The sequence below is a fragment of the Pavona decussata genome, unplaced genomic scaffold (assembly GCF_977016875.1).
Source record: "Pavona decussata unplaced genomic scaffold, jaPavDecu1.1 SCAFFOLD_19, whole genome shotgun sequence".
NCBI lineage: Eukaryota > Metazoa > Cnidaria > Anthozoa > Scleractinia > Agariciidae > Pavona > Pavona decussata.
This window is the reverse complement of record NW_028145442.1, coordinates 1,547,093-1,573,707: the sequence shown is the minus strand read 5'-3', so window position 1 is coordinate 1,573,707 and position 26,615 is coordinate 1,547,093. Positions and strand designations below refer to the sequence as shown.

The window sequence follows — 26,615 nt, the reverse complement described above, 5'->3', positions numbered from 1 at the left end:
TGTGGTCACTGTCGTAAGCGCAGTCCGACAATAAACCTTCCGAAAATTTTCCGAAAGAGTTACGACTTTTGGAACCTCGTTCCCAGTCGAACAACTTGGAGACGAGGCTGAATAAGTCAGTTCAACCATATTTGGTAATTCTCGGTACAATGCGACGTCGGAACGAGAACCCGAACTCATCCCGAATCGCTATCCACGCAATCATTATTCACGCTTTCTGTCATGGAAATCAGCTGAATGAATCCTTGAAGAATGTGAATTGATTTTTATTCCATTAGTGAATTGAATTTTTGTGTTTGAAGAATGGCAGATGCAGCAAATAATGGTGGTGTTCCCAAAGGAATGAGGCTTGTGGTGCGATTTTGGGGCGCTGTGTCTGGACTATGTGAGTAAAGCTTACATGTTGTTGATTTTGATCTTTCAACTTTCGGTTTTTTTCGCGTTCAAAAATGAAACTTATGTAGTGCTTTGCGCTCTTGTCTGATTACATTTAGATTATGCAAACAGATGCGACTCCTTACTTTCGGGTGAAAGATTTTTTATACCTTGCATTTAAGCTTTACTGTCTTGTATTTAAATCGCCGGAAAAATAATGACGGCCAACATCTGACCGGCGGGTTCGCTAATCACATTAAGATTTCTTTGTTGTGATGCCCTTACTTCATTTGAATAATTGCGTACCATTGCCTGAATATACCATCAACAACGCTTAGCGAAGTTTAAGGTTATAAATTTAGCTAATAAAACTTTAGCTCAAATAAAACTGACATGAGTCTGTTTTCCTTATAAGTGGAAATTAACCGGCATGTTGTCAGTTCACTGAACTTTGAAAACCACGCGTCTGTTTAAATAGCCCATAAATTTAGTGGTAACACCTTGTAATTGTAATTCAAAACTTTAGAAATGCTTTTTATAAAACTGAAATTTTCCTTCATTAATTTAAATTTAATTTTTTTTTTAACGTAAAATCCAAGCTTCTTGACCAGGGCGAAGCCTTCTAATTCTTTGCTTTGCTTATTGAGGTGCTGTTCATAAGGCAATTTTTTTGTGTGTGTTTGTAACGTGTCATCATGCAAAACAATAATATTATTGCAATTTGCAGACATGGTTTTTTAATATGCAAAACATTTCAGACAACTGAATTTTCATAATTTGTAGGCGCCATGTGAGTGGCATTAATTTGAGTGTTTGTCAGGTCACAAGACAAGCATGTTTTCCGTGAGTCTGAGGCTATCTCAGCCTTGCAAAAGAAACCAAGATTCTGAGACAATTTACACAAAAAGTGAAGACTGTGAGATTCTTACAATTTTAAATTTTGCAAAATGCAGATTTTTCAAGACCATAATTTAGCACCCCTTATTTTTGTCAGTTTTTTTTGGTGAGATTAAGGACGGTGTCTAAGTATTTTTGCACAGTTTATTTCTATGCGGGAAAAGCAGATTTTAGCAAGGGCTATTGGAATCTAAAAGAAAATTGGGGGTAACCACACATTTTTCAGGGATAATTCTTCACCTATCCACTTTGTGCCATGTGGCACATAAGGCCTCAACACAACTCCGCCGACCAGCTCTGTCAGCCGCTGCAATTTGTACCTCACTCCAATTCTTCCAACCAGCCTTTTCCCTTTCCCTCTCCGCCGTCCTCCTCCATGTTGTCCTTGGTCTGCCCCGTTTTCGTCACCCATCCGGTGTCCAGGTTAATGCAGTCCCGCAGTCATTATTCGGCTCTTTCCTCATGATGTGGCCGGTGAATTTTCATCTCCACCATCATCAGAGCTTCTTTGTTTGTAATTCTTTACTGCCAGCGTATCTTAAATATCCGTCTAAGACATCTGCTGTGGAAGACGTTGATTTTGTTTTCATCACTTTTATTCATCTTCCACGTCTCGCAGGATAATTTCCACGTTTCAGGGATAATCAAGCGACAGTAATTCAAAAGAGCAGTAAAATACAAAGCAGTGATGGCATTTTTTCCAAATTAAAGCTTCATTATCTCTGAAAAATGCATGGTTACCCCAAAGTTTCTTTTTGGGCACCAAGGGCACTTGCTAAATAAGTTCCGCATTCACCACAAAGTTTAAACCGCGCAAATATATCGCTGTATTAGTAGGCACCACCCATAGGAAAACCGAGTATCTCGAGATGCACAGAACGTATGCCCAGTAACAAAAGTAGGAACCGTCCTTAAAGTTGCATGCCAGTAATGTAACATGTGCGCCTGCGACTTGTAGCAATACACAGTTTTTTGATGCAACTAAACTTTAATTCAGTGTTGTTAGTTTTTATTTCTCAATGAAGTACCTCATGTAGACTGGAGGAGAATAGAACCAGAATAAAGTTATTAATTGTTCAACTGAGTTAGGATAGCTATCGGTTTTACGTAAATTAACCAACTAAATTTCCTGGCCCCAGTTGTTCAAAGAGTGGATCACTTTATCCACTGGATAGGTTGCTATACGGCAGATAAAATTTGTAGAAGAATTTCCTTATAGCCCTATAATTTGTGTATAAAGTAGAAGCGTCTGTCTAATCTAAGTATGGGATTGTGTGAAAAACTTGCCAAAAGCTTTGGCTGGAGTACATTCTATCCGCTGGATAGCATCTTATCCACTGGATAAAGTTATCCACTCTTTGAACAACTGGGGCCAGGAGTATTAATTTTAGCAACCTTGATTAAGTGGAGCGTTAACTCTAAAATACAGGCAGTGGGAAAATTCAACAGCAGTTACCAATAACACTTGACCTACCGCCTTCAAGTTAGAGTCGGATAAAGTTGCGTTGGTGAACCTCAGTCAAAGAAAAGCTGTTGAAATTATTTTGAATTCTGGCAAGATTTCAAGGTGATGCAACCTATTTGTGGGAAAAAGGTGTTCCAGTCCTGCAGACTACTGTGTTTGTTCACACATAGTTACTACACATAAAATTTACATTCATTATTCTTTGAATACTGACAAAACAGATACTCTTTTATTTTCTGCTAGGCTCTGCAGCACTTGGCTTCTTTGTTCTTTTTACATTGTCAGCAACATGTTTAGGAATGGGAATATATATGATGTAAGTTTACATGTGAACATATTTATTAATAAACCTTTTTACATATTTTGACATTTGCAATAGTCAGTGATCTAATTATTAACAGTTAGGTACAATACAACTTTCTTTGCATATTTTCATTATTTCAGACTGATGGGTGCAGCGATTTTAGCCTTGGAAGCTCCGATGTGTTGTCAGTATTTACCAGCTCTTGTGACAATGAGCAACTGGATTGAAGCTCATTTTAGATTCTGGATGAGAGGATGCTTATATTTTCTGTAAGTTTTTATTCTCATCGTCAGCATAGATCTGCTCACTGTATTTTCACTGTTGAAATACCCCAGAGACGTATATGTCCTATATCATTGAAACCTGTTATATGACAGTTTTAAAACACATATGGATGTCATACTTTATTAAATTCTCAGCCTCGGATATTGCATTTCTAGCGTTCTGATTGGTTCACTAAATCTCAGTTATCAGCTCATATACCGTAGTTTGACCTTATATGGAAAGCGAAAGCCCCAGGTGTTGCTAAGCTAAATTTTTTTCGGCGGGAAGCAAAAGTTTCTTCGGAAAAATGTAGAAAAAAAAAAGGAAAAGAAAGACACTATTTAATGGTACGTATCTCTGAAGTTTCCTTTAAAATCTTCAAAATTGCAAGATTTTACGATTTTTTTAGATCACATAACAACAACAATAGCAACCGGTTACCTTCAAAAATTTCAGGATGGCTTACAAATCCTGGCAGAAAGAGGTTAAAGCCAATGGAAGAGCTTCATGCCTGTCTTTATGTTTTTACGAATTTACAAGGACTTCAGATGGTTCATCTATGAAATCCGTACGAGCGGCGGCCATAATGTTCGTTTCCGTCGCTCGGCACCACTCAGCAAAACATTTGCACTAATGTGCACAGCTCTTACGCTTCTCAAATAAGCTTGAAGTTTAAAAACTTGCACTGAATGCTTGTCTCAGTGAGGTCGTACCTCGTACACTTGGACTTGCCTGAAGCGTTTTAAATCGTCCGCAAGGAATTCAATTCAGCATGAAAAAAGCCGTCGTTGCCCTGATCTCTTCCTTCGCTCGGCATCACGCAGCAGAACATTTGCTCAAATGTGCACAACTATTACGCTTCTCGATGAGCTGGAACTTCAAAAGCACTTGAATGCTAGTCTCAGAAAGGTTATAATTGGTACATTTAAACGTTTCTTGAATTTTAGATGTCCGACTGTGTCCGATTTTCTTCGCTTTCGATTTTTCATTCAACTCCGTTTGCAAAGCGCTTCGCGTGTCATGTGATCATTAGGTTTCGCGCGCTTTGGTCGGAGGTTGCCTCAACATCCGGTCGTTTAAATTTGAAAGAAGTTTTTTCTTAAAATAGAAAAATTCAGTAACCTTCAACAGCAACGTCCAAACGCGGAGAATTCAATAAAACAATTATTCCATTCGCGCTTGTTGGATATGAGATTAGTTATAGCCAACTCGGCGCTTCGCGCCTCGTTGGCTATTTACCATCTCATATCCAACGCGCGCTCATGGAATAATTGTTAAATATACAAGCCAAACCTGGGGGGTCGAGTAAAACCCAAGGGCTCACACAGGAAAAGACCTATTATTATTATTATTATTATTATTATTATTATTATTATTGTTATTATTATTATTGTTATTATTGTTGTTGTTGTTTTTATTCTACTGTAATACATTTAGTAACATATAATGATATCAAATTTTGACCGGTGCTGTGTGTATTCCTATGTGTAGGCTGGCTCTTCTTCCTATTATTTTGTGCCTTGAAGTCTCCACTTTTGTTGGTTCTGGTGCAGTCATGATCACTGCTGCCTTGTATGGTGTTTTAGCCATTGGCAGAAAGTAAGTGAAATTATGTATTTTTAGGCTAGAAATAATACTTGGGTTATCAGGCATGGGAGCAAATCATAGTTTGTTAGTAGTTTGTTATTTTAATGATTTTAAAAATCCTTGAAGACCTTAGCAAGGGTTAGATCACTGAGTTTGTTGAACTGCCATCTTGGTGAGTAGATGGGGAGTTTTTATTATTATAATTATTATTATTATTATTATTATTATTATTATTATTATTATTATTATTGTTATCATTATTATTTTTTATTTAATCTTCTACAGTACACAGGTACAATACAGTACAGTACTTTCATTTCTTACTCTACTAACACTGCATATTACTTAAAAACTGTTTACAGAAGAATATACATGTGCATATACTTTCTTTCAGTGTCCTAGAATTTAGTTTGTGACTAAGTGAAGGTATAATATTGTAAGTTGCACTGTTTCAACAAGAAAGGTAAAACATCCCCATGACTCATTGCCTTTAACCATCCACTGATTTGCTTTTCAGGGGAGTTGATGCCAACAAGAACACTAATACTGATGACATTGAGATGAAAACTAACTTAGTTGATAACAAAGGTGATCCCACTCAGAGTGAACCATGAGGAAGGCAAAATACCTTGACTGTCAGATAATTCTCCTCTTGTATTAAATACACACTCCATGCTGGTATTTATGGTGTAATTAATAATGGTAATTGAACTGAGTGGAGTGCAATTTGATCTGAAATCATACGCGTGATTTCAAAATCGAACGAGCGCGCAACACGAGTTTGATTTGAAATCACAAGTATGATTTTAGACCAAAATTGCGCGACACAAAGTTCAATTACCACTTTATTACACCCATTTTGTAATCACAGAGTTTTATTGTCAATATTAATATTTTATCTTTGTTACTTCATTTCCATTTTGATGGGCTAATTAAGAAAGGATGCGATTTAGAGCAAAAAAATGGTGCAATTTGGGAATAAATCGCACTGTTGAGAGCCAATCAGATTGCAAGGATCACCAGTGATTTCAAAATGGGTGTAATAAAGATGTTTAAGTTATTAAATACTTTAAAAATTATGAGAGATAATTATTATATCATCTTCTTTAACTTAACTTATTTTGTGGAAGAAATTAATTTTATTGTGCTACAGTATGATACATAACCTGATGCAAGCACTTAGTTCAGGAGAATGTGGTTGATCAGTGTGTGCAAGTCATGCAAATATTTACAACACATATTTATTACTAACATAATGTGAAATAATGAAAACCCAGGAGGGTGGGGACTGGGGTGGGTATAATGACTAAGTGTACCATCTGCTAAGGCTAAATTATATGGTTTCGATTACTCTGGGTTGGGGAGAAAGGTTTCTTGCCCTTTATCTTTATATTTGTCAAATGTTTGGACTTCCACTATAAAAGGGACAGCTTGTTCCACCTTTGTCACAAACTCATTGCTATAATGTCGCATTGGTGATGGCAGACGAAGCGACAAAGGAGGAGGTCAAGGAAATAAGCCAAACATGTCTTTAAAATAACTTTAAGGTTCAAAGAATATTTTGGACAACATATATAGCCATTCAGCCATAAAATCTTTAGCTTTATTCACCAGGGCAATATTTTTTTGTGTCTTGCCGCACAGACTATGCAATGTTGACAACTCAGTGTTTACAGTGAAATGACTGGTGACTTGGTCAGGCCATTAGGTTCCTTTTATAGTGCTGGTCTGTATTTAAGGACATGCCGCAGGAGCTCAGGCCACAGCCCGCTTGTAGGACATTGTACATTAGTGGAATTTTCTGCTGTAATATTGGACATCTTGTAACCTATAGGTACATGTTGCTCATGAATCTTGTCAAAGTTGTACAAAAGGTAATGCTAGTGGACTTTCAAGATTAAGAAATTATATCTCAGGGTTGTTGTGAGGAGATGGTATCCAGTTATGTTTACCATCTATTCATGTAAATGTTACTGGCTGTCATGAAAAAAATGTTTCCGGAATATTTAGAAAAAAAGGAAACACCTCCTTGTTTTGTGGTGATTTCCTTGCCATAAATAATGTAAAAAAACCAGCAGATAATATCACCTTGAAAATCCATCTCCTGTAAAAAAATCACCCTTGGTTTGAGCATTTCATTTGTCAAAAACAACGCTGACTTTTTGCTCTGCCGTGTTTGGTTTACATTCTTCCTGTAGCCGCCTTTCTCCCATCATTCCCTGGGAGACATTAACCCTTTAACCCCTAATATCAAAGAACAAATTCTCCTTTCTTGTCCCATAATTTTCAGGGGATAAGATATTAAAATATCAAGAAAATTTACCTTCAGTTGGGTGATCATATCCTTTATTTTCATGACTTCAAGGATTGAATAAGCATTGATATTACAAGGAGAAATTTAGTGCTGATCACTGTTAGGGCTTAAAGGGTTAACAAGATGGCATCCACCTGCAAAGTTATAACCTCCTTTTACAAATCTTAGCAAGAACCCTGGTGTCTTTTTTGGAACATTCCAAATAAAAAATTTACAGTGTTGATAGTTTCGCAGTGTTTTCAGTGTCTTTTAAGGTAGCTTTTTGTAAAGTCAATCATCCTTTCTGGAGTGTTCCTATTGCTTCATTTGTTCTTGCCCTTAGACAATTCTACACTACTACATTAACATACACACCCAAGCACACTACAGGGCCCAGTTGTTCAAAGCCCGATTTAGCTAATCAAGTTAAATTACTCATCAACGGGAAAGATTTTTCAAAAAGGCTTAAATTCTTTACCACTAGCTTATCATTAGACTTTAAAAGACGTGTAAAAAAATATTGGTAAGTCTTAAGTTTAAAGTACCATACCTAACTAAAGTACAAAAATGAAAGTTGTACAGCCTGATTGCTGTCTGTTACTGAGCTTCGAAATCTAATTTAACACACATACAGTAATGTACGGAAATGGTTTTAAGCTATTAATATATTCACTAATATTATTTATTTACATACTCAGCCCTGAGGGCAACTCTGATAAATGAACTAGCTCACTGATGAGAATTTCAGTCGGGACATCGATTGTGTTTGTTGTAGATAGGAAAGTTTTCTTTCGACAGGGACTTGGGGTATGAAAAAAGTATGGATACGATTTTCAAATTAATTTTTCAAAGGTCTCATTCCTGCCCTGTACTCCTCGGTATAGAAAGAAGCTGTAAGAAAGAGATTAAAGTAATATAATGTGAGAATCAAATACATGCAGGTTTGAAATCATCTTCCTACTTCAGTTGTTTCCGTACAAGTACACTAATATTTTTAATTATTTGAGGGTTGGAGAGTTCCTTTTAGCAGAGGTCGTTATATCAGGGCTACACTGTAGATGATTTTTATTTAATATAAGTACAGATTAATGCTTTTTGAGCTCAGATTTAAATTTTGTTTTAGGATATTTACCTGAACAGCTCTACTGAATTTTATTTATAAATATGAGACGGTTTATTTTTGTTCAATAAAGTAATAGCTTTTGGTGCTGGAATTGCACTGTTTATTTTGATTTCTGGGGCCAATCAGTACAAGGCTGTTGGCTAAAAGGAGCCCGGTAGCCAGGGATACACGAGAAATTGCTTTGAGTGCGTAATTTTTTTGCAGCAGCACCTAACATGTCAGGGGTTGTTCCACTAATTTCTCTGCGTTCAAAGCTGTACATGTAGGTTTAGAGACAAGCATTTCAGGAAAGCACCGAGCTGATTCGGAGGGAAACATGATTTGAAGTTTTTCAGGTTTTTGCGTTAGAAGCGTGATCGTTGCCTTCCCTTCTTGCAAAAATCGTTTGCGGATACTTATTTCCGTCAAAAGAAAAGTTTTTCCTATTAAACGGAGATTGGCTGCCGATGCACGATATGCGATGTTGCAAAATTCATCTCTTCCAAGCAAAACAGTTATACCGCTTGTATGTACGCCGTTTTATGACCACACCATTCGAATTGAGGCTTTCTACCGTTACAAAGCATTCTAGTTCATTTGCTTCCATAATTCAATCAAACAAAGAATCGGACGACTTTAAATTTTGGTTCCACCGTAGAGGTTTCAACCAATCACAGCGTTTCTTGTTTCTAAACTTGATCCCAGGGTGCTCTCTGTTCTTCACAGGAGAAACAGAGAGGATCTAGGAGAACGAAAAATGGCGCGCGCGCTGCAAATTGAATAATTACGTCTGCCTCATTATAACATAAGAAATCATCACTATAACAACTGAAACTTTTGTCGTTTCGCGAAAAATTTTATTCACCCTGTGAAGCTTGGAAAATTCTATTTTACCAGTAAAGATTTGATCGTTTCGTTAAGAAAAGTTAGCTGTCACCACAAGGTAAGATGTGTATTGAATTTTTTTCTACCACGAAAAGTAAATCACGAAGAATTGAACGCTTTCTTTTCACTGTCCGTAAACGCCCCGTCACAAGAATTATAATCAGTGGCATCCAGCGATTCATTTCAGGGAATATATAGTTACTTTCTATTCGGAGGGCTTAAATCGCCTCAGAAATCGATTTGCATAGGGTAGAAAAACTGGGATTTGCTTTGATACTTTGCCACTTATTATCATGGGTGGCAAAAAATTAAGTAATTACTCCCTAATTTTTGCGCGAAATTTCACCGTTATGATTTTAAATGTGAAATTACAAAATTGCTATGGAAACGTTTCAAAAACTCACGATTTTGAGCGTACTTTTTCACCCATAAAAAAATCCATTGGTTTATTCTTGAAATAAAGAAATAATTTCACTTGCGTTTTGTCAAAAGTAGGTTCGGCAAATTTTTAGAATTTCGGCAAAACCCGCGTGAAATTATTTCCTAATTTTACTCGTCACAATTTGATCACCCAAACTAATAATTAAGTGACAAAGGAAATTTAATTCCCTTTTGTTATAATTAACGAACGGACGAACAATTTCATCGAGAAGAAAAGAAAAAAGTGTGTTACCTTCCAAAACTGCCCCTTTGAAAAACTCGAAAACGATCCTGAAGAAAACACATTTCCCCGATAAAATCCCTGCAAGTTGCACGGATTCATGTCACCCATTACAAGGCCATCAGAATTTGCCTTACGAAAGCATTTTTTTGTTTACATTGTATTTGTGGTGTGGCAAAATAAATAAATAAAAATAAATAAATAATTAACAAATTTGAAAGAAAATAGTTTTCTCGTCCAACTTGAAAAATGTCTCAGAAAGGAAAAATTGATTCAAATAAGAATTTGCTTGCGGTGAATGGTGCACGTAATTTAAACCTTCCGTGCAACTTGAAAGATTTTTCTTTTTTTTTTTTTCTTCAAATGTCAAGAGCTAGTGTTACCAGTCTCTATCATCAAATTACTTTAACATCGTAATCGTACTATTTGTAGTTTCTTATCCCATAAGGGTGCAGCGGAAAAATGATTTTGTTCGTAATTATCCTTAATTTTTTCGCGTGAGAGACATTACAAACTGTGGATTTTCTCCTAGGATCATGGCTTCGAATGGTAATTTGTTTTCATATACTCAAGAACAGCTGATCAACGTAATAGAGCAACAGCATGCCGAAATTCAAAACTTGGCGAATGAAAGAAGTTGGCTGCAGGAAGACAACAAAATACACAAAAGCCAAGTAGCAGAATATTATGATAAAGTTGTGTAGTGACAGGAGTATGGAAAACGCCTTAAAAAGAAATTGGAACATTTAGGAACTCGAGACGAACAATGGAAAGAAGGACTAACAAAAGCAGTGGAGAAATTAAAAACGGAAAGAGAAAACTACAGCAATCTTGAAAAGTCGTATTCCTCTTAAAAGGAGGATAGCAAAACTATGAAAGAAGTTCTCGAATCAGTGTGCATTCAACCTCGAGAGAGACATGTATGAAGAATATTCTGTTTTATACTATAACTACACGTTACTTCTCAATTATTCGTACTGGATTCAGAGCGGTTGGAATGAACCACTTGCAATTTCAATCCTAGGGTTTCCCTCATCTTGACCTTGACAATATTTTCTCAAGGTCAAGAGGAAGGAAACCCTACGCCAGCCACCCCTGCAGAGGTGACAGTTCCATTCACCGGGACCCTCATTCCCAAGCTGCTTAGCCATCTCCCCCAACGTACCAACCAACCGGATCCATTGCCCTTGGGACGCGTTTGTTGGAGCTAACGCCAATGAGCAGGTTCCATTCATACCAGCAATTCAAACTCCATGCGTGTCAGCGATTGAAGATTCATGCGTTTCAAAGGATAAAATTCCATGCGTGGTTGACATTCAAACACCATTCGTGTCAGATATGAAAGCTGCATGCAAGTTCATGGTCAGAGAGAGAGACTTCCTGGCTACAAGTCCTCCACATCGTTTTTATTCTCTCTGTTTGCTACTTAAAAAAAAAAAAAAGCACGTTTAGCATTTCAACAGCAGCTAACAGAAACTAGTCTTCCGTACTCAGTGTTTACAGTGAAATTAGGTTCCTTTTATAGTGCTGGTCCGCTTGTAGTGCATTGTACATGAGTGGAGTTTTTTGCTCTAATATTGTTAGGAGATGGTACATCCAGTTATGTTTACCGTCTATTCATGGAAATGTTACTCATGAAAAAAAAAATGTTTCCAAAATTATTGAAACTGCTCTCAAAATTGATTGTATTTTGAAAAAAAAAAAAACAACTCCTTGTTTTCTGGTAATTTCCTTGCCATAAACAACACCCAGCAGATAATATCACATTGAAAATCCATCACCTGTCAAGAAATCACCCTTGGTTTAAGCATTTTCGTTAGTCAAAACAACGCTGACTTTTAGCTCCGCCATGTTTAACCCTTTAACCCTTAATATCAAAGAACAAATTCTCAAATCTTGACCCATCATTTTCTTATAAAAGTACGGGGGAGAAGATATTAAAATATCAAGAAAGTTTACCTTGGTGATCATATCCTTAATTCTCATGACCTCAGGTGTTGAATAAGCATTGATATTACAAGGAGAAATTTAATGCTGATCACTATTAGGGCTTAAAGGGTTAAGAAGATGGCAAGCACCTGCAAAGTTATAACATCTTTTTACAAAAATTAATCTTAGCAAGAACCCTGGTGTCTACTTAGGAACATTCCAAATAAAAAAATCCGTTTCAAAGTGTTTTCAGCGTCTTTTGAGGTACCTTTTTTTAAAGTCAATCAGACGGTTTATTTTTGTTTAATAAAGTAATAGCTTTTGGTGCTGGAATTGCACTGTTCATTTTGATTTCTGGGGCCAATCAGTACAAGGTTGTTGGTTAAAAGGAGCCCGGTAGCCAGGGATACACGAGAAATTCCTTTTGAGAGCGTAATTCTTTTGCAGCAGCACCGGCCTAACATGCCACAGGTTGTTCCACTAAGTTCTCTGCGTTCAAAGCTGTACATGAAGTTTTAAAGACAAGCATTTCAGGAAAGCACCGAGCTGATTCGGAGGGAAACATGATTTGAAGTTTTTCAGGTTTTTGCGTTAGCTTGATCGTTGCCTTCCCTTCTTGCAAAAATCGTTTGCGGATACTTATTTCCGTCAAAAGAAAAGTTTTTCCTATTAAACGGAGATTGGCTGCCGATGCACGATATGCGATGTTGCAAAATTCATCTCTTCCAAGCAAAACAGTTATACTCTTGTATGTACGCCGTTTTATGACCACATCATTCGAATTGAGGCTTTCTACCGTTACAAAGCATTCTAGTTCATTTGCTTCCATAATTCAATCAAACAAAGAATCGGACGACTTTAAATTTTGGTTCCACCGTAGAGGTTTCAACCAATCACAGCGTTTCTTGTTTCTAAACTTGATCCCAGGGTGCTCTCCGTTCTTCACAGGAGAAACAGAGAGGATCTGGGAGAACGAAAAATGGCGTGCGCTACAAATTGAATAATTACGTTTTGCCTCATTATGACGTAAGAAATCATCACTATAACAACTGAAACTTTTGTCGTTTCGCGGAAAGTTTTATTCACCCGGTGAAGCTTGGAAAATTCTGTTTAACTTGCAAAGATTTGATCTTTTCGTTAGGAAAAGTTAGCTGCCACCATAAGGTAAGATGTGTATTGAATTTTTTTCTACCACGAAAAGTAAATCACGAAGAATTGAACACTTTCTTTGCACTGTCCGTAAATGCCCCGTCACAAGAATTATAATTAGAGGAATCCAGGGATTTCTTTCAGGGAAAAAACCTTTAATCTCCAATTGGAGGGCATAAATGCATTTGCTTAGGATAGAAAAATTGTGATTTGCTTTGATACTTTACCACTTGTCGTGGCTGACAGAAAAAATAAAATAATTACTACCTAATTTTGGCGCGAAATTTCAGCTGTGAAATAACAAAATTGCTATGGCAACGTTTCAAAAACTCAGGATTGTGAGCGTAATTTTTCACCCATAATACTAAAAGGTAATCAAATGGTATACTCTTGAAATAAGGAAATAATTCCACTTGCGTTTTGTCAAAAGTATCTTTAGGAATTATTTAGAATTTCAGCAAAACGCGCGTGAAATTATTTCCTAATTTTACTCTTCACTATTTGATCACTCAAACTAATAATTAAGTGACAAAGGAAATTTAATTCCCTTTTGTTATAACTAACGAAACGACGAAAAATTTCATCGAGAGGAAAAGAAAAAAAATTATGTTACCTTCCAAAACTGCCCCTTTCAAAAACTCGAAAACGATCCTGAAGAACACATGCCCCCGATAAAATCCCTGCAAGTTGCACGGATTCATGTCACACATTACAAGGCCATTCAATTTGCCTTACGAAAACATGGCTGAAGTTGCATAACGGAACATAAAAACACATAATAAACTTATTGCAAACGTTTAAATAACAAATTAGAAAGTCAGATAGTTTTCTCATTCAACTTGAAAAATGCCTCAGAAAAGAATACTTGATTCAAATAAGAATTTGTTTGCGGTGAATGGTGCACGTAATTTAAACCGTCCGTGCAACTTGAAAGATTTTTTTCTTCTTCTTTTTTTCTTCAAATGTCAAGAACTATTGTTACCAGTCTCTATCATCAAATTACTTCAACGTACTATTTGCAGTTTCTTATCCCATAAGGGTGCAGCGGAAAAATGATTTTGATCGTAGATGAGAGACATAAAAAACCGTGGATTTTCTCCTTGGATCATGGCTTCCAATGGTAAACTGTTTTCATATACTCAAAAACAGCTGATCAATGTAATAGAGCAACAGCATGCATAAATTCAGAACTTGGCGAATGAAAGAAGTTGGCTGCAGGAAGACAACAAAATACACAGAAGCCAAGTAGCAGAATGTTATGATAAAGTTGTGTAGTGTCAGGAGTATGGAAAACGCCTTAAAAAGAAACTGGAACATTTAGGAACTCGAGACGAACAATGGAATGAGGGACTAACAAAAGCAGTGGAGAAATTAAAAACGGAAAGAGAAACCTACAGCAATCTTGAAAAGTCATATTCCTCTTTAAAGGAGGATAGCAAAACTATGAAAGAAGTTCTCGAATCAGTGTGCATTCAACCTCGGGAGTGGCATATATGAAGAATATTCTGTTTTATACTATAACTACACGTTACTTCTCAATTATTCGTACTGGATTCAGAGCGGTTGGAATGAACCACTTGCAATTTCAATCCTAGGGTTTCCTTCCTCTTGACCTTGACAATATTTTGTCATAGTCAAGAGGAAGGTAACCCTACGCCAGCCACCCCTGCAGAGGTGACAGTTCCATTCACCGGGACCCTCATTCCCAAAGGCTGCTTAGCCATCTCCCCCAACGTACCAACACTCCGGATCCATTGCCCTTGGGACGCGTTCGTTGGAGCTAACGCCAATGAGCAGGTTCCATGCATACCAGCAATTCAAACTCCATGCGTGTCAGCGATTGAAGATACATGCGTTTCAAAGGATAAAATTCCATGCGTGGTTGACATTCAAACACCATTCGTGTCAGATATGAAAGCTGCATGCAAGTTCATTGTCAGAGAGAGAACTTCAACTCGGGACTTCCTGGCTACAAGTCCTCCACATCGTTTTTATTCTCTCTGTTTGCTACTTACTCAAAAACAAAAAGCATGTTTAGCATTTCAACAGCAGCTAACAGAAACTAGTCTTCCGTACTCAGTGTTTACAGTGAAATTAGGTTCCTTTTATAGTGCTGGTCCGCTTGTAGTACATTGTACAGTAGTGGAGTTTTCTGCTGTAATATTGTTAGGAGATGGTACATCCAGTTATGTTTACCGTCTATTCATGGAAATGTTACTGGCTATCATGAAAAAAAAATGTTTCCAAAATTATTGAAACTGCTCTCAAAATTAATTGTATTTTGGAAAAAAAACAACTCCTTGTTTTCTGGTAATTCCGTTGCCATAAACAACACCCAGCAGATAATATCACATTGAAAATCCAGCACCTGTCAAGAAATCACCCTTGGTTTGAGCATTTTTGTTAGTCAAAACAACGCTGACTTTTAGCTCCGCCATGTTTAACTCTTTAACCCTTAATATCAAAGAACAAATTCTCCTATCTTGACCCATAATTTTCTTATAAAAGTACGGGGGAGAAGATATTAAAATATCAAGAAAATGTACCTTGGTGATCATATCCTTAATTCTCATGACCTCAGGGGTTGAATAAGCATTGATATTACAAGGAGAAATTTAATGCTGATCACTGTTAGGGCTTAAAGGGTTAAGAAGATGGCAAACACCTGCAAAGTTATAACATCTTTTTACAAAAATTAATCTTGGCAAGACCCTGGTGTCTACTTAGGAACATTCCAAATAAAAAAATCCGTTTCAAAGTGTTCAGTTTCAGCGTCTTTTGAGGTACCTTTTTTTAAAGTCAATCATCCTTTTGAGAGTGTTTCTTTTTCTTCATTTGTTCTTGCCCTTACACAGTTTTACAGTGCTACATTAACATACACACCCAAGCACACTACAGGGCCCAGTTGTTCAAAGCCCGATTTAGCTACTCAAGTTTAATTACTCATCAATGATAAAGATTTTTCAAAAAGACTTTTCTTTACCACTAGCTTAACATTAGATAAAAAAAAAAAAAAAACAATTTTAATGAGCAAGCTGAAAACTGCAGTTAACTTTTAATCGTGTATTAATCGGCTTTTGAACAAACGGGCCCTGATTATTAGATTCTATTCATATGTGTAAAAAGAAAGTATTGGTAAGTCTTATGTTTAAAGTACTATAACTAACTAAAGTGCTAAAATGAAAGTTGTACAGCCTGATTGCTGTCCGTTACTGAGTTTTGAAATCTAATAAAACACACACAGTAATCTACGGAAATGGTTTTAAGCTATTAATATAGTCACTAATATTATTTATTTACATACACAGCCCTGAGGGCAACTGTGATAAATGAACTAGCTCACTGATGAGAATTTCAGTTGGGACATCGATTGTGTTTGTTGTAGATAGGAAAGTTTTCTTTCGGCAGGGACTTGGAGTATGAAATAAGTATGGATACGATTTTCAAATTAATTTTTCAAAGGTCTCATTCCTGTCCTGTACTCTTCCGTATAGAAAGAAGCTGTAAGAAAGAGATTAAAGTAATATAATGTGAGAATCAAAAACATGCAGGTTTGAAATCACCTTCCTACTTCAGTTGATTCCGTACAAGTACACTAATATATTTAAAGGTCCCTGATGAAAGCTTAATTTCAGGGATGGAGAGTTCTTTTTAGCCGAGGTCGTTATATCAGGGCTACACTGTAGATGATTTTTATTTAATATAAGTACAGATTAATGCTACTTGAGCTCAGATTCAAATTTTGTTTTAGACTATTTACCTGATCAGTTCTACTGATTTTTATTTATAAATATGAGACGGTTTATTTTTGTTCAATAAAGTAATAGCTTTTGGTGCTGGAATTGCACTGTTTATTTTGATTTCTGGGGTCAATCAGTACAAGGCTGTTGGCTAAAAGGAGCCCGGTAGCCTGGGATACACGAGAAATCGCTTTGGGTTCGTAATTCTTTTGCAAAAGCACCAGTAACATGTCAGGGGTTGTTCCACTAAGTTCTCTGCGTTCAAAGCTGTACATGTAGGTTTAGAGACAAGCATTTCAGGAAAGCACCGAGCTGATTCGGAGAGAAACATGATTAAACTTTTTCAGGTTTTTGCGTTAGAAGCTTGATCGTTGCCTTCCCTTCTTGCAAAATCGTTTGCGGATACTTATTTCCTTCAAAGGAAACGTTTTTCCTATTAAACGGAGATTGGCTACCGATGCACGATATGCGATGTTGCAAAATTCATCTCTTCGAAGCAAAACAGTTATACCGCTTGTATGTAGGCCGTTTTATGACCGCACCATTCGAATTGAGGCTTTCTACCGTTACAAAGCATTCTAGTTCATTTGCTTTCATAATTCAATCAAACAAAGAATCGGACGACTGTAAATTTTGGTTCCACCGTAGAGGTTTCAACCAATCACAGCGTTTCTTGTTTCTAAACTTGATCCCAGGGTGCTCTCTGTTCTTCACGGGAGAAACAGAGAGGATCTGGGAGAACGAAAAATGGCGCGCGCGCTGCAAATTGAATAATTACGTTTGCCTCATTATGACGTAAGAAATCATCACTATAACAACTGAAACAACTGAAACTTTTGTCATTTCGCGGAAAGTTTTATTCTCCCTGTGAAGCTTGGAAAATTCTATTTTACCAGTAATTAAAGATTTCATCGTTTCGTTAAGAAAAGTTAGCTGTCACCACAAGGTAAGATGTGTATTGAATTTTTTTCTACCACGAAAAGTAAATGACGAAGAATTGAACACTTTCTTTTCACTGTCCGTAAACGCCCCGTCACAAGAATTATAATCAGTGGCATCCAGCGATTCATTTCAGGGGAATATATAGTTACTTTCCATTCGGAGGGCTTAAATCGCCTCAGAAATCGATTTGCATAGGATAGAAAAACTGGGATTTGCTTTGATACTTTGCCACTTATTATCATGGGTGGCAAAAAATAAAGTAATTACTCCCTAATTTTTGCGCGAAATTTCACCGTTAATTTATAATTTCAAATGTGAAATTACAAAATTGCTATGAAAACGTTTCAAAAACTCACGATTTTGAGCGTACTTTCTCACCTATAAGACAATCCATTGGTATACTCTTGAAATAAAGAAATAATTTCACTTGCGTTTTGTCAAAAGTAGGTTCGGAAAATTTTTAGAATTTCGGCAAAACCGGCGTGAAATTATTTCCTAATTTTACTCGTCACAATTTGATCACCCAAACTAATAATTAAGTGACAAAGGAAATTTAATTCCCTTTTGTTATAATTAACGAACGGACGAACAATTTCATCGAGAAGAAAAGAAAAAAAGTGAGTTACCTTCCAAAACGGCCCCTTTGAAAAACTCGAAAACGATCCTGAAGAAAACACATTCCCCCGATAAAATCCCTGCAAGTTGCACGGATTCATGTCACCCATTACAAGGCCATCAGAATTTGCCTTACGAAAGCATTTTTTTGTTTACATTGTATTTGTGGTGTGGCAAAATAAATAAATAAAAATAAATAAATAATTAACAAATTTGAAAGAAAATAGTTTTCTCATCCAACTTGAAAAATGTCTCAGAACGGAAAAATTGATTCAAATAAGAATTTGCTTGCGGTGAATGGTGCACGTAATTTAAACCTTCCGTGCAACTTGAAAGATTTTCCTTTTTGTTTTTTCTTCAAATGTCAAGAGCTAGTGTTACCAGTCTCTATCATCAAATTACTTTAACATCGTACTATTTGCAGTTTCTTATCCCATAAGGGTGCAGCGGAAAAATGATTTTGTTCGTAATTATCCTTAATTTTTTCGCGTGAGAGACATTACAAACCGTGGATTTTCTCCTAGAATCATGGCTTCCAATGGTAATTTGTTTTCATATACTCAAGAACAGCTGATCAACGTAATAGAGCAACAGCATGCCGAAATTCAAAACTTGGCGAATGAAAGAAGTTGGCTGCAAGAAGACAACAACATACAAAGAAACCAATAGCAGAAAGTTATGATAAAGTTGTGGAGTGGCGGAATATGGTAAACGCCTTAAAAAGGAATTGGAGCATTTAAGAAATCGAGACGAACAATGGAAAGAAGGACTTACAAAAGCAGTGGAGAAATTAAAAACGGAAAGAGAAAACTACAGCAATCTTGAAAAGTCGTATTCCTCTTTAAAGGAGGATAGCAAAACTATGAAAGAAGTTCTCGAATGTGCATTCAACCTCGGGAGAGGCATGTATGAAGAATATTCTGCTTTATACTATAACTACACGTTACTTCTCAATTATGCGTACTGGATTCAGAGCGGTTGGAATGAGCCACTTGCAATTTCAATCCTAGGGTTTCCTTCCTCTTGACCTTGACAATATTTTGTCATAGTCAAGAGGAAGGTAACCCTACGCCAGCCACCCCTGCAGAGGTGACAGTTCCATTCACCGGGACCCTCATTCCCAAAGGCTGCTTAGCCGTCTCCCCCAACGTACCAACACTCCGGATCCATTGCCCTTGGGACGCGTTTGTTGGAGCTAACGCCAATGAGCAGGTTCCATGAATACCAGCGATTGAAGATATAGCGTTTCAAAGGATAAAAGTCCATGCGTGGTTGACATTCAAACACCATTCGTGTCAGATATAAAAACTGCATGCAAGTCAGGAACCCAAGCTCCATGCCTACCGGATAACCAAGTTATATGCGTGTCGGAGAAAATTGACACCGAGTCTGCAGGAAGTGCCTATCAGGGCTGAGTTGCTCGAAGCATGGTCAGCGCTAACCATTGGTAAAGAGGTATTAAAACCTATAGGTTGTCATGGCATTTAACCCGGGTTAGCGCTAACCATGCTTCGAGCAACCGGGCCCTGTCCATTAGTGAATTGCTGCCCAGAAAATCAACAAGCAAGGTAAGTTGAACAAAAGATACGAGTATGATAATATTCCTTCTCGCCTATCGCCGTGTTTGTTCATGTGTTAACATGTATAGTTGTCTAGTGCCACATACGGGGGACCCCGGTCCCCACCTTTTTATTAAAGAAAAACAGGTACGGATGGCTAGAAGCTCGTTAATTTTTTATCTCGTTAAAATGTTTTCCCTTTGTTCCCGAGGCCTCCACTTTACAAAAACTTTGGGATAAGCTACTCGTCAGTTTATGGCCTCCAAATTAAATATGAATCTCTTTCTTTTTTTTTACAAAATAAAGTCTGAAGCAGCAATGGAATAATTTTTTGAAGATGAGCGACTTATTTTCGACAAACTCAGTTCGACTTGAAGGTTAATTATTTTGAGTAAATAGTCACCTGATGGTGGGGGTGAATTCCAGTTAGAATTCTTTGTTTATTGATTCGCGCTTCGAGCCACAGCCTCGTCGAATTGAGCTCAAAGGCGTCTATCTGTTCCTCCCACAATGATGGATTTGATTGAATTTTCTGCTTCGATTCTTTAATAGTATGATGCTCTCTCTGTTATTGTGGTATATCATTAGGATGATCCTTAATCAATTAGCTCTCTTTTTTGTCTTTTCTGCCAAGACTGAGGTCGTATTCAGAGATTGAAGCGATGGGTGAAGAAACGTTTCCTGTGTTGCTACGGCAGCGCAGATGAAGACAACAGACCCCCTTGCTGTCCCCCCCCCCCCCCCCCAAACCTAAAAAAAATAAAAAAATAAATAAAAAAAACCCCCATAAAATTACAAAAAATGTAAAAACAAAAAAACATACCCTACATGCACGGAGAAACAGAATTCTTATCGCAACCGGTCTGCTGATGAACCACTGGAACCAGGCCAAATTCAGAATGGTCTGCAGAATGCTGTCTTACTAAAAGGTAAAGTACTATTGTTTTTACTTTCAATTTCAACGCCTTTTGATTTCTTTATTCTTGGATTTGGAGGATTAAAATGTTCTATCGGCTTATAACAGGTTAGTGCAGGATTTCACAATAATGGGATATTGCCGGATACGTTTCGTGTTATACTTACATTCCACCTGTGTGCATTGGATATCACGTGTAATATGAACAGGAAGTCCTCAATAACTGTTAGGTACACATGACATGTGTTCCGCGATAACCTTAGGCTGCGATATTTGGAAGCGCACTACACATGCGTCGATGTTGGTGACCATTAATATTTTCAAAGGGAGCGAAGTTTTACCACGTTTTCACGGCGGACAATTTGTCGAGATTCAACGCTCTCAAAAATTCAAAACAGTTTTAGTTGGCTACGGTCATCCATATCCAACAGGTGCAATTGGAATATCTTTTTACTTAGATTTGTTTCGTTTAGCATTTTATTATCATAGCGTTGCGTTCAAAAGGCTCTTTCACAAGTAAAGACGGAGCAGGTGCTGCCTGGGCTGGAAAAGGAGCTGGGAGAGCTACAAGCCACAAGTACCCTGAAAGGATACTATGATTTGAAGATAGCAAGACAGGATTACTTCACATCCAAACAGGATCAGGTTAGTTTTACACACAATCTCCGAAGAGTGAACAGTGGCTAAGGATTTGAAACAAGGGATCGGAAGTACCATGAAACAAATCGAGTTCATTGTCAGAGAGAGGACTTATACTCGGGACTTCCTGGTTACAAGGCTCCACATTGTTGTTTTTATCCTCTCTGTTGGCGTTAGTGCTATAAATACAGCATTTTCTATAATTGAAAACTAATTGACTGAATTATCAGTTTTTATTGCCTTCCCCCAAATAAGATTGTTACTACTTTCCACTCAGTCCAAATTGGATATAACTTAATAAATGTTGTGAACATGCAACTGTCTTCTTTGCCAACACTTACGTTTTTAAAAAATATGTTAAAGAATAAAAAATGACGAGATGTGAACACATGTACCTCTTGTGTACCTATTCTTACTCGTCGTTCTATTCGTCCCCAGGTCCTTCTCTCAGATAGCTTAAAGCTGATGGAGAGTGAACTCTTCACGGATCCTCCTCGTCTAAAGTGAGCTATCGCTGAATAGATTGTCTGTGGCCTAAACTGTGCATGCATTCATTTTAAAGTAATATAATGAGAGAATCAAATACATGCAGGTTTGAAATCACCTTCCTACTTCAGTTGTTTCCGTACAAGTACACTAATATATTTAATTATTTGAGGGTTGGAGAGTTCTTTTTAGCAGAGGTCGTTATATCAGGTCTACACTGTAGATGATTTTTATTTCATATAAGCACAGATATATGGTATTTGAGCTCAAATTCAATGTTTATTTTAGGTTAATTACCTGATCAATTCTACTGAATTTTATTTATAAATATGAGACGGTTTATTTTTGTTCAATAAAGTAATAGCTTTTGGTGCTGGAATTGTACTGTTCATTTTGATTGCTGGGGCCAATCAGTACTAGGCTGTTGGCTAAAAGGAGCCCGGTAGCCTGCAATACACGAGAAATTGCTTTGAGTGCGTAATTCTTTTGCAGCAGCACCAGTAACATGTCAGGGGTTGTTCCACTAAGTTCTCTGCGTTCAAAGCTGTACATGTAGTTTTAGAGACAAGCATTTCAGGAAAGCACCGAGCTGATTCGGAGGGAAACATGATTTGAAGTTTTTCAGGTTTTTGCGTCGGAAGCTTGATCGTTGCCTTCCTATTAAACGGAGATTGGCTGCTGCGAAATTCATCTCTTCCAAGCAAAATAGTTATACTCTTGTATGTACGCCGTTTTATGAACACGCCATTCGAATTGAGGCTTTCTACCGTGAAAGCATTCTAGTTCATTTGCTTTCATAATTCAATCAAAAACATTACCTTCGTCGAAGAATCGGACGACTGTAAATTTTGGTTTTATCCTAGAGGTTTCAACCAATCACAGCGTTTCTTGTTTCTAAACTTGATCCCAGGGTGCTCTCCGTTCTTCACAGGAGAAACGGAGAGGACCTGGGAGAACGAAAAATGGCGCGCGCGCTGCAAATTGAATAATTACGTTTTCCTCATTATGACGTAAGAAATCATCACTATAACAACTGAAACTTCTGTCCTTTCGCGGAAAGTTTTATTCACCCCGTGAAGCTTGGAAAATTCTGTTTTACCTGCAAAGATTTGATCATTTCGTTAAGAAAAGTTAGCTGTCACCACAAGGTAAGATGTGTATTGAATTTTTTTCTACCATGAAAAGTAAATCACGAAGAATTGAACACTTTCTTTGCACTGTCCGTAAATGCCCCGTCACAAGAATTATAATCAGAGGAATCCAGGGATTCATTTCAGGGAAAAAACATTTAGTGTCCAATTGGAGGGCATAAATGCATTTGCTTAGGATAGAAAAATTGTGATTTGCTTTGATACTTTACCACTTATTGTCGTGGCTGACAAAAAAAATAAAATAATTACAACCTAATTTTGGCGCGAAATTTCAGCTTTAATAATTTCACATGTGAAATAAAATTGCTATGGCAACGTTTCAAAAACTCAGGATTGTGAGCGTTATTTTTCACCCATAATACTAAAAGGTAATCAAATGGTATACTCTTGAAATAAGGAAATAATTCCACTTGCGTTTTGTCAAAATTATCTTTGGGAATTTTTTAGAATTTCAGCAAAACGCGCGTGAAATTATTTCCTAATTTTACTCTTCACTATTTGATCACTCAAACTAATAATTAACTGACAAAGGAAATTTAATTCCCTTTTGTTATAACTAACGAAAGGACGAAAAATTTCATCGAGAGGAAAAGAAAAATTTATGTTACCTTCCAAAACTACCCCTTTCAAAAACTCGAGAACGATCCTGAAGAAAACACATGCCTCCGATAAAATTTCTGCAAGTTGCACGGATTCATGTCACACATTACAAGGCCATTCAATTTGCCTTACGAAAACATGGCTGAAGTTGCATAACGACACATAATAACACATAATAAACTTATTGCAAACGTTTAATTAACAAATTAGAAAGTAAGATAGTTTTCTTATTCAACTTGAAAAATGCCTCAGAAAAGAATACTTGATTCAAATAAGAATTTGTTTGCGGTGAATGGTGCACGTAATTTAAACCGTCCGTGCAACTTGAAAGATTTTTTTCTTCTTTTTTTCTTCAAATGTCAAGAACTATTGTTACCAATCTCTATCATCAAATTACTTTAACGTACTATTTCAGTAGTTTCTTATCCCATAAGGGTGCAGCGGAAAAATGATTTTGATCGTAATTATCTTTAATTTTTTCGCGTGAGAGACATTACAAACCGTGGATTTTCTCCTAGGATCATGGCTTCCAATGGTAATCTGTTTTCATATACTCAAAAACTGCTGATCAATGTAATAGAGCAACAGCATGCCGAAATTCAGAACTTGGCGAATGAAAGAAGTTGGCTACAGGAAGACAACAAAATACACAAAAGCCAAGTAGCAAAATGTTATGAAAAAGTTGTGGAGTGGCAGGAGTATGGAAAACGCCTTAAAAGAGATTGGAACATTTAGGAACTCGAGACAAACAATGTAAAAAAGGACTAACAAAAGCAGTGGAAAAATTAAAAACGGAAAGAGAAACCTACAGCAATCTTGAAAAGTCGTATTCTTCTTTAAAGGAGGATAGCAAAACTATGAAAGAAGTTCTCGAATCAGTGTGCATTCAACCTCGGGAGAGGCATGTATGAAGAATATTCTGTTTTATACTATAACTACACGTTACTTCTCAATTATTCGTACTGGATTCAGAGCGGTTGGAATGAACCACTCGCAATTTCAATCCTAGGGTTTCCTTCCTCTTGATTTTGACAATTTTTTGTCAAGGTCAAGAGCAAGGAAACCCTACGCCAGTCACCCCTGCAGAGGTGACAGTTCCATTCACCGGGACCCTCATTCCCAAAGGCTGCTTAGCCATCTTCCCCAACGTACCAACACTCCGGATCCATTGCCCTTGGGACGCGTTTGTTGGAGCTAACGCCAATGAGCAGGTTCCACCATGCATACCAGCCATTCAAACTCCATGCGTGTCGGCGATTGAAGATACATGCGTTTTAAAGGATAAAATTTCATGCGTGGTTGACATTCAAACACCATTCGTGTCAGATATGAAAGCTGCATACAAGTCAGGAACCCAAGCTCCATGCGTACCGGATAACCAAGTTATATGCGTGTCGGAGAAAATTGACACCGAGTCTGAAGGAAGTGCCCATCTGCCCATTAGCGAGTCGCTGCCCGAAAAATCAACAAGCAAGGTAAGTTGAACAAAATATACGAGTGTGATGAAATTCTTTCTTGGCCATCGCCGTGTTTGTTCATGTGTTAACATGTATATTTGTCAAGTGGCAAATATGGGGGATCCCGATCCCCACCTTATGATCAAACGGAAAATCACGCACAGTTGGCTGAAAGTTCTTTTGGATCTCACTTCGTTCCCGAGGCCTCCACTTTACAAAAACTTTGGGAAAAGCTACTCATCACATTTATGGCCTTCAAATTAAATATTAATCTATCTTTTTTTTTTTTTGACAAATTAAAGTGTTTAGCTACAATAGAACAATTATTGAAGATGAGCGACCTATTTTCGACAAAACTCAGTTCGACTTGAAGGTTAATAATTTTGAGTAAATAGTCGCAATGCCTAATATGGTGGGGTGAATTCCAGTTAGAATTCTTTGTTCATCGATTCGCACTTCCGCGACCCAAGCAGAGTGACGACGAACCACAGCCTCGTCGAAATTGAGCTCAAAGGCGTCTATCTGTTCCTCCCACGAGGATGGATTTGATTGAATTTTCTGCTTCTTTAAAAGTATGATGCTCCTTCTTTTATTGTGATATATTATTAGGATGGTCCTATATCAGCTCTCTTTTTTGTCTTTTCAATCAAGAAGCATCCTCGTTCCCAAACCTACGATTTTTTGGTCAGCGAGTGGATCGTAGGCCCTCGTAACAGCCGTTACCGGATGTCGTGAATTTCACGACATCCGGTAGCGCACGCTCAGTGTGATAAATTACCATTGCGCTTGCTCAGTATTATTATTGCTCAGTACTGCTCAGTATTAGGAAGTAAAGACAAATGCGCAGAAGCGTAGCATTTTTCACCTTATAGCGCATCAGGTTTTCGGCAGCCAATGAAAAAAAAAAGATATTTTTGGATGGACCTAGAGCCACTCGTTCAACAATTAAAAAAAAAAAAAACGTTGGGGCTCTGGGGACGAGAATGGTCAAGAAGTTGTATTCAGAGATTGAAGCGATGGGTGAAGAAACGTTTCCTATGTTGCTTCGGCGGAGCGGATGAAGACAACAGACCCGCTGCTGATTCTAGCTTAAAGGTGATGGAGAGGGAACTGTTCACAAATTCCTTCACGGATCCTCCTCGTCTAAAGTGAGCTATCGCTGAATAGATTGTCTGTGACCTGCAATGTGCAAATCCACTGCGCATGCATTCTTCATTTTAATGAAACATTCTGTGACGCACAGAATGTTTCATTAAAATGAAGAATGCATGCGCAGAACTATAAAGCAGTGGAACAGTTTGCCCGCCACATTAGCCACAGCCCCAAGCCTTCATGTTTTTAAGAGTGGGGTCCGTGAGCTGAAACACTAAGAACCCTCATGAACCTGACCGAATCCGAGCATATAAGCCTTGTAGAGAGGGAATGCTCGTAATATTGTAAATGTAAATATCCTTCAAAGAGGGATGACCGGCTTAGAGATTGATGAACCAAACCTTTATAGCATTGGATATATCATTTTTACGCGTTCTTCTCCAGAACCAACTGAGATAAGACATTGGTGATCGTCCTACTCCAGACACCATGTAACGACAGGTTTAT

At 37.4% G+C, this 26,615-nt stretch overlaps 1 protein-coding gene and 1 long non-coding RNA gene across 5 annotated transcripts; one reads left to right on the top strand and one right to left on the bottom strand.

Moving 5' to 3' along the window:
- The first annotated feature begins 162 nt into the window (after positions 1–162).
- LOC146486971 (calcium channel flower homolog) lies at positions 163–22,187 on the top strand. Of its 4 annotated transcripts, none has more exons than XR_014858321.1 (7): positions 163–385; positions 2,981–3,053; positions 3,182–3,310; positions 4,797–4,904; positions 5,410–7,460; positions 15,695–16,571; positions 22,006–22,187. XR_014858321.1 is itself a non-coding variant. In XM_085091150.1 (5 exons), exons 1-5 carry the CDS (start codon positions 304–306, stop codon positions 5,504–5,506), a joined length of 489 nt encoding a protein of 162 aa, XP_084947276.1. In that variant the 5' UTR covers positions 163–303; the 3' UTR covers positions 5,507–8,399. The 4 variants fall into 4 exon arrangements, 1 of the variants encoding a protein (XP_084947276.1); XR_014858318.1 differs by lacking the exon at positions 22,006–22,187 and adding an exon at positions 12,027–12,041 and having other exon boundaries at positions 15,711–16,753; XR_014858317.1 differs by lacking the exon at positions 22,006–22,187 and having other exon boundaries at positions 15,695–16,753.
- On the bottom strand, positions 6,507–15,819 carry LOC146486972 (uncharacterized). Its single transcript, XR_014858323.1, has 3 exons — positions 15,699–15,819; positions 11,466–12,030; positions 6,507–6,869 (listed from the first exon to the last, which is right to left on the bottom strand). It is a non-coding gene; the product is annotated as an uncharacterized LOC146486972 (long non-coding RNA).
- Positions 22,188–26,615: the final 4,428 nt, after the last annotated feature.

Coding starts and splice junctions, on each gene's coding strand:
- LOC146486971 (XM_085091150.1), top strand. CDS start 304: ATGGCAGATGCAGCAAATAATGGTGGTGTTCCCAAAGGAATGAGGCTT. Junction 3,054..3,181: donor GGAATGGGAATATATATGAT/GTAAGTTTACAT, acceptor TCATTATTTCAG/ACTGATGGGTGCAGCGATTT. Junction 4,905..5,409: donor GTTTTAGCCATTGGCAGAAA/GTAAGTGAAATT, acceptor TTTGCTTTTCAG/GGGAGTTGATGCCAACAAGA.